This window comes from Myxocyprinus asiaticus, chromosome 13 (assembly GCF_019703515.2).
Source record: "Myxocyprinus asiaticus isolate MX2 ecotype Aquarium Trade chromosome 13, UBuf_Myxa_2, whole genome shotgun sequence".
In the NCBI taxonomy this organism is placed as follows: Eukaryota; Metazoa; Chordata; class Actinopteri; order Cypriniformes; family Catostomidae; genus Myxocyprinus; species Myxocyprinus asiaticus.
The window spans coordinates 30,341,467-30,349,817 of NC_059356.1; the positions used below are offsets into that span (position 1 = coordinate 30,341,467).

Sequence of the window (8,351 nt, forward strand, 5' to 3'; positions counted from 1 at the left end):
GAGCGAAAACATTGATAATTTTGGGATTAATAACCTCTGGATACAGCTGGAGTGGGCCACTGCATGTGCTCAAAGATGACATGGGGAAAGAGATGGACAGAGGAGAGAAGGAGGGGGATGTGGGAGAGTGAGAAAAAAATACATGTTTTTAAGACTTTCCACCTTCCACCCCATCATCAGGCTGACTTCTAGCACTTTCCCTGTTTCCGCCCTCTCCCCTCGACATGAACGGATGGACAGAAGGAGAAATGAGGCCAACACAGCTGAGAGGAAAGGAAATGTGAGGTGACAACAACTGCTGCCATCAGAGATTATTCACTGAATGGGGAAAAAAAAACGTAAGAGGGGACTTTGATATCAACCTACCGGCTTACAGATGAAGAAGAGAGATATGGGAGAGAAAGTTGAAAGGCTGACAAACTGTGAATACGCCTGCACTCACATATGTGATTCAGTCAACTAAACCATAAACACCCACATACATGGTACATATCAACAGATAAACAAAACACACTTAGTTTGAGATTGCAGGCACTCACAAGATAATCAAAATGGAAATGATCAAATTAATCAATCATTCAAAACCAACTCCACAATGGAGAAGGTGATATACTACACAACTGAGCCAAATAATTTTGAGGGAAAGAATCAAATTGATCATTAGCATAAATGTTTTTTTTCTGTGGTTCTTTAGAAAGATATAGGGAGAAAGAGAGATATTGAAACCTCCTTTGCTGTCTTTCTCTTTTTCTCAGTTTTTGAACCAAGTCTGTTTTACTGACATATTGGTCTAATTTTTAAGAGCAGGTTTAATGGAGACCGACAAAGAGAGGGCAAGTACTGACAAACCCCCTGTCTGGCATGACTGTGGAAGCCCTTAAAATAGAAGTCAATTTAATGGCAGGCACTTATTTGGTAAGCGTGTGTTTATGTGTGGGTTCCCTGTGTGTGTGTGTGTGTGTGTGTGTGTGTGTGCGTGTGTAAATTGAAAGGTTATCACTAGAGGCATGACCGTGATTTATGTGTTTTTACCTCACCAATGAAGGGATTCTATTTTGCCGAAGACAGATTGAGGTTAATGCTTATCTTGTATTTCATTAGAACGTATTTACCTTCTCATGTCTTATAATGGAATTATATATCTATATCTATACAGACTGGTCACTGTATTAAAAACCCGTAGCAAAAATAAGTGCCCAGACCAACAGAATAGAAACTCAAGCACTACAAACACACTTGCACATGTACACAGGACATCCTATGATTCCAACATCCAACATACAAACACATACACACGAAAAAAACAAACATTGATACACATAACTTTTATTTATATAAATTATAATGGGACACAGTGAAATATCTATGTTTAGACTCAAGATGATGGTGTTAAAACATACGCAAAAAAATCTTTTAATTAAGATACAACATTGTAAAAAAAATAAATAATTATATATATATATATATATATATATATATATATATATATATATATATATACTGAAAATGTATCAGTTTTTACCACAGACTCTCAAAATGACTGCAACTTCAATGAAACTTTCAAAGATACAGAGGCTCCATTTTAAGAGACAAGGAGAAGAGGGAGAGGGAAAACCAAACTGCCTGTATTTCTCTTTTTCCAAGTCACTCTCCCTCTCTCCTTCCAAAAACACTCTATGGAGGCAAGGCAAGACAAACATGCACTCTGACATCGGCGAGGGACACATGCTAATATCTGTTTTTTTTTTTTTTTTTTTAATACGATTGTTCCTATAACAATTTTTAAACTATAAATGAGTCTGGAATTGTTGATTTAACAAGAGATAATGTTATTTATTGCAGTCACTGTTCTCATCGTCCTTGCTGTTATCGCACTGACTGAGCTGCAGTGTTTGTTTCTGAGAGCTAACGCTGGAAGTTTATGCTTGACAATTTTTAGTTTGTGACCTCCTGCAATGTGCTTATTGTTGGTACCTCTAGGATTTAAATTAGTGAAAAGATTTCATATCTAACAATGTCCCTCACCCTTCTCTTCCCTCTCTACATAATTACACAAAATATTGTCACCACTTTGTAAGCAAGGACTATCAATATCAAAGAGTTTATTGTCTGTGAAGTATACACCCTTTATGTTCATACTCCCTTGCACAAACCTAAAATTAAATCTAGTGACCTCCATCACAAATAGTTGCTCAATCAATTAAAAGGGCTCCTCATCACATTGCAGTTCCTTTTATGAGTTATTCCTCCTCTTTCTTTAATCTGCTGTCACCTTTACAATGACTTCACGTTTATGTTCCCTTCTTATCTTTGTAATGTATCTTTCAGGACCATCAGTAAAGATCCTCACTCCCTCCATCTTCAATCCATCTTGCATTAGTTCATCCTCTCATAAAGACATTCATTATGCATCACAGTGATCGCTTAATCACTTATTATGAACAGAAAGATTGCATAACTAATTGTATTTTTGATATTTAAGGCTGGTAAGTATAGTGAAATTGATGATAACAGTAAGGACAATGAAATAAATTATAGTTCTTATGGTTTGAGATGGAAAAAAGTATTCAAAGTTTTAAAGAATCTCTGTCTTCCAAACAATGTTTAACATGGGTTTAATGTTTATCATGCTTTCTACACATCCTGCTTCCCGTTTTCTCACTTTTCCTCAGTCTAATTCAAGACAAGTTTCAATAGCTGCAAGTCTATAGTATCCAGGTGTATGATATTTCTCACTGTCACGAGTTGCCCACTAGGTGGTATAAGTCACTCACTGTACTATTCACCCACAGTTTCAATCAGTTTCCGAATTGAAAGATTGGTTAATTGGAACACACAATGCAAGAAAGCTAGCATGTGACATCAGCAGCCTTTTCTGGATTGAGAGGGAAATTCTTTAAACATCAAGCTCAGATTTCTTAAGGCGTAATGCTCATTTGAGCTTCAAATCCTTAAAAGAACAGTATTCAAACCTCCACATGACACGCTTTGACACACTGCAGGGTTATCCATTTTCATCCTGCAGTCACATGCACATTGAAGATCACAGAGCCATTAAAGAGTCCTATGTGACCTGGGAAGAGGTCACAGATGAAACACGAGCAATTGATGCTGCAGAGATCCAGGGTGTGCAGAAAGCATCTCTTTGAAAATTAACTATGAACAGATAAAAGGTTATTTACAGAGTATATATGTATACGATATACATATTCATATACACAAAATACTAATGTTTTAAGAATTGAATAAAAGTTATTAGAATTATAATAAAAGACACAGGAATTACTTTGAGTGGCTTGTGGTTTGTTTGCGATTTGTAATGCCTGGCTTACAGAAATGTAATATACATACCAGAAGGATGAGTTCTCCTGCTGTGGAGACTTGTTTCCTCATCTACCAAACCGTTTAGCCTTGACAAGTTACTAATGGCTTTCTGACTGGCGGTATTAATGTGACACGACATGCATATATGACCCATATAACTTCTCACAGAAGTAGATATTGAATGACAGTCTTAATTGCATTGAAAGTGAATGCTTACAGAGGTAGTTATTCTGCCCAGTATCTTGTACAACACAAATCAGTAAATGACAGCATTTATTAAGGTGCTAATCTCTGTAAAGCTGCTTTGAAAATTGTGAAGTGCTATTCAAAGACTTGACTAGGGAGAGAAAAACTAAAACCCACTGACTTTTGAATCATTTTCTACCAGTTTTTCTTGACACAAATTCAGTACAATTCAATTAAATTGCAATTGAAGTTGCTTAAAGGTACTATATGTTATATTTTTACTATACTAAATCATAAAATGACCATAATGTGTCAGAGAATTAGGAAACAGGCTAAGCTGAAATAGTGGCTTCTCCCATAACAATGCTACAGCCAGTATATTCTACTTTGAAGTTTCCATTCCGGGCCGGAATTTCTGTTTGTTTTGGCCTGTGTGATCCCGCCCACTGCCCACTCACCAATAGTATTTCGACACCGCCGGGTTGCCAGATTTGTACAAGTTTGCAGGCAAACAACACTGCGTGCTGCAGTCATGGAAACCAGCAAACGAACTGGATCAGAGATACCAGATTCCACCCGACCTAAAAAGCCTCGCTATTCATCTAAAAACCACCATGACCAGAGGCGTAGTAAAACAAGGATAAATACTGGAGATGCCTTTGGAAGATGCAGACAGCTTCAAGCCCAGAAATCCTTTAAAACCGATGCCGAGTTAACTAATTTGCTTGTCAACATCCTGGCAACCCGCATGAGCTTCGAGCCTGGGGCAGGGCAGACAACTCTCCAATATTTAAATTTTGGACTGCAGTACCCATTTCAAACTAGTAATGGGAAGATCGGATCATTTTATTCTCTCATTAAGCAAATTGAACAAATCTTTATTCAAGTCATTTCATTAGAGCAGAATTAAATAGTTACATTTTCAATAGCTAAATACCCCCCAACGCATCTACTTACCCAAACTTTGATTATAGTCCCAATAAGGAAAACTGATAATGCATCCAAGGACAAACTGAGAAACAGAATGATTGGTTCATCTCTGGAATCTTCTTGTCCCAGTCGTTCGTTCTTTTGTCACTGCATAGCGTATACTGCGGTCACGTGACAAGAACGAACTCTGACCAGAAGACTCGAGGTGAACTAATCATATCAGTTTCCTGTACAGCACCTATGAGGTTTTCACTTAAACGAGGCTACGCAATGCACGTGCGCGGCAAACACAATGAACGAATCGTTCATGAACGACCCATCACTATTTCAAACGCATGTTGTCAATCTTATAGCACCTTTAAGCCTCTTCTCTCATCAGCATTTTTGGAACATGCAAATAGAAGCCTTATAAATAAGAGTCACTAGAAGTTGTTAAATTGTTTTATTTAAAAAAAAAAAAGGTTCACACATTTACCCCCCCCCCCCCCCAACCACACCTATACAAAATACACAAATAACTTTGTTTAAACTTGAGTGGTGTTATACTAAAAGTATCTTTACACAAGATATTTAGAGGGAACCGCTTGTGGCGTTTAACTCTTTGTAATTAAGGCAGCATTTGCAGAAAGGAAGCAGCTCGACCACCGACCGGACATGTTCAGATCTAACCATATTCCAATCTGGAAATGAAAAGGCAGGCTTTAATAACACATTAAACTCAACTTTCGAAATCAAATATCAAAATTAACACTCCTCAGAGTCTGCCATGTCAGGAGCAGAACTGCACATTAGTCTACACAGGTGCTCAGAGCCCAGTGCTAAAACATCATAGAAGTGTTAGAGACAGCACTTTCAGTTCAAGTTTTCGGTCATTTCTCACCTCAAGAGAGTAGCACGGAGTCCTGGGACACTTGACCCTCTGCAAAAGAGAAACGGATAACCTCATTTCTGTATTCAACGTTAGAACGCAATCATTAGTGAAGCTTAATCTTACACATCGTGCAAATGTGTCTTTAAAGCCATACGACAGACAAAGAGTTTACATTTTATATCCCATAACTAAGCAAAACACATCCATAAACAATCAAGACCCCACGTGGTAACGCGGAAAGACTGCATTGACAAACCAACATAACGATTTAGCTAGAAATGCAAGTTCCCAAATATCTCCCCCTAATCTTATTAATCAAAACTTGCATGCACTTACAACAACTTCAAACATACTTACCGCCGCACACCAACTGAACTCCCACCAACACGAACTAAGAATTTGCCACTTGCAGTGTAGCAGCTTATATATCACAAGAAAAGTAGGACCTTTAGGCGTCCGTTAATATCGCCTTTACGAAATTCAAGCACATTTCACAAAATTCATTTCATAGATTGAAATCTAATATTGAGTTATATTTATACATGCAGTTTGAAAGTATTTTTGCTCTTTGTAGAGGGTCTTTTTGTATTACCTTTTAAATGTCTTCCTTGGTTTTTAAAAAATTACTTTTTTGTATTATATTTTGTTTACACTAAATTATGGTGAAAACTGTCAAACCTCTTTGACTAAATATTTGTCTGTTATCATGGGCACAGTCACATGGCTGCAACTAAAATTTTATAATTGGGACCCCTTCTCCCCTAGGCCAAATGAATGTGTAGGCTATATTAAGGGGAGATTAGGCCACGTCCTCACTAATACCTTTTGTTTGATAAAGCATTAATTTTGCAAAGTTTACAGGTCTTATCCACAGTAGAGCGGCATTTTCCTCCACCGAAAATGTAGACTTTTGAGAACACTCTTAAGTTGTATTTGTATGCAGCTCAGCTGTTAACGCTTTGGCAAGACCTTATTCACGCTAGCGCCATCTTTTATTTTTTATGGGAATGACAGCAAGGCTGTGAGGGATAGACTTACAGTCTCTTCAATGGGCTGTACAGCAGTTTAAAGACAAAACATTGATACAATATCTGTCCAAGAACATTCAGTATACAAAACTCCAGACAACATGAGCTGTGGAAAAATCTTATGTGATCAAGGAGCTTTAAACAGCTTTATACCGTTTGTGCCACTGAAGAGACTGTAAGTTTATCCCTCACAGCCTCATTGTCACTTCCATTAAAAATCAAAGATGGCGTTAGCATGAATGTCATGAATAAAGCATGAATAAATATTTGTTCAAGCTGATATCTATGAGCACAGTAGCTGGAAGAATAGCAGAAAATGGTAATTAAAACAGTGGGTACGTTATATTACTTCTCCAAATGCTACTAAAATTCTTGAGATTAAAATGTATTTGAGCCATAATGCATGCATAGATATTTGGGATAGGCTGTACATAACAACTGCCATATTTTAAATACTGAATCATGGACCTTTGTTCAGCACCATCTGAGGGTCTCTCACTGTCATCATTCCCCTCCCTTCCTCTGTGTTTCCCGCTCTTTTTCCCTCCCCACCAACCAATGAATGTTCTGGGCAGCTGTTGTGTAGCAGACCCCCTGAGACAAAGGGAAATAAATTCTTAATCATTGTCCAAATGGGGTTGTACGGTGGCGCAGGGATGCACAACACAACAGAATCAGCTAAGTAAACAAAAGTTGAAAACACAATGAAAATAAACTACAGCATAATGAAATCAGGCCACAACACAACGGAAATAAGCCACAACACAACAAAATTTACATAAAATAAATATTTTTAAACACTTCATTTTCTGTGGCTCAATTTTGTTGTGTTGTGGCTTAGGGTGCTTTCTCACTTGGTTCAATTGCTTGGACCGAACCCAAGTTTGTTTTCAACCCGCTCCCCCTGCCCCCACTGGTCTCTTTTCACATCATGTTATTTGGGTCTGAACCGCTGTCCGATTGCATCATCAGGATAAGCGGCAGCTGTAATATCACTGTAACTAGGTAACAACTCAAGAAGACATCAGCTTCACTGTGTTATTGAAGTATTTATCTCTTTGGATTTACCACCAAAATTTTACATGCACAGAACGACACTTGTGTTGTTTGGACACAAGCAGGTATGAGTGATGCATTATACCATAATAATTGCAATCAGGAGTCTGCAAAGACATGGATTATATGTCAATAGTAGTTCACTTCCACAGTTTGGTTCGACTGTGTTTATAATCATATCAGCAGCGAACCATACTGGAGTTCACATGAACCATACCCCAGACCACCTTTTGAAGCGGACTCGGACTTGAGTTCGGAAAACAGCGTTCACATCATCCAAACGAACTGAACTTTGACGTCATTTGAACCTGGGTGTGCACCAAAAGTGCTAGTGTGAAAGCACCCTTAATTTTGTTGTGTTTTGGTTTACTTCTGTTGTGCTGTGGCTTTTTATGTTGTGTTGTGCCTTTTGTGTGTGTTGTGCTGTGACTTCATTTTGTTATGGTTTATTTCTGTTGTGCTGTGTCTTTCTGTAGTGTTGTGGCTTAATTTAGTTATGCTTTACAGTATATCCATTGTGTTGTGGATTTTCTGTTGTGTTGTGGCTTATTTCTGTTGTGTTGAAGATGAACTTTGTTGTGCTTTTGTTTTTTCATTGTGTTTTCAGCTTTTATTTGCTTTGCTAATTTTGTTGTGTTGTGCACCCCTGGGGTACTGTAGGGTTGGGATGGCATGTATTAGAATTGTGGAATTCAGCATTTTAAGAGGAAGAGGAAAGAAAAACTCGGTAGGCCATGTATTTATGTGTTCTGTGCAACAGGTACTGTATGTTCCACCTTTTCTAGGGTTATTCTTGAATGAAACACATACACACTAATTGTCTGGACTCTTCTCACTTCATTACTACTTTACTGTAAGGAGCAGAAAGAGAGAGAGAGAGATAGAGAGAGAGAGAGAGAGAGAGAGAGAGAGAGAGGAAGGGAGGAGTGGTGTGGTCATGTAGTATGATCCGCAGA

The 8,351-nt window shown here is 38.0% G+C and overlaps 1 protein-coding gene, 1 long non-coding RNA gene and 1 other non-coding gene across 3 annotated transcripts in view; 1 reads left to right on the forward strand and 2 right to left on the reverse strand.

The window, feature by feature from the left end:
* The window catches only part of LOC127450761 (SH3 and multiple ankyrin repeat domains protein 1-like), a 117,583-nt gene extending 114,298 nt beyond the window's left edge, over nucleotides 1–3,285 (forward strand). The window contains exon 27 of the mRNA XM_051715100.1: nucleotides 181–3,285. Within this exon, the coding sequence (XP_051571060.1) occupies nucleotides 181–289 (109 nt within the window). The 3' untranslated portion in view covers nucleotides 290–3,285. The remainder of the gene's footprint in view (nucleotides 1–180) is intronic.
* Nucleotides 3,286–4,932: 1,647 nt separating this feature from the next.
* Nucleotides 4,933–5,773, reverse strand: LOC127450665 (uncharacterized). The gene is made up of 3 exons (XR_007899017.1): nucleotides 5,669–5,773; nucleotides 5,321–5,359; nucleotides 4,933–5,120 (listed from the first exon to the last, which is right to left on the reverse strand). It is a non-coding gene; the product is annotated as an uncharacterized LOC127450665 (long non-coding RNA).
* LOC127451039 (small nucleolar RNA SNORD88) lies at nucleotides 5,188–5,278 on the reverse strand. Its single transcript, XR_007899049.1, has one exon. It is a non-coding gene; the product is annotated as a small nucleolar RNA SNORD88 (small nucleolar RNA).
* Nucleotides 5,774–8,351: the final 2,578 nt, after the last annotated feature.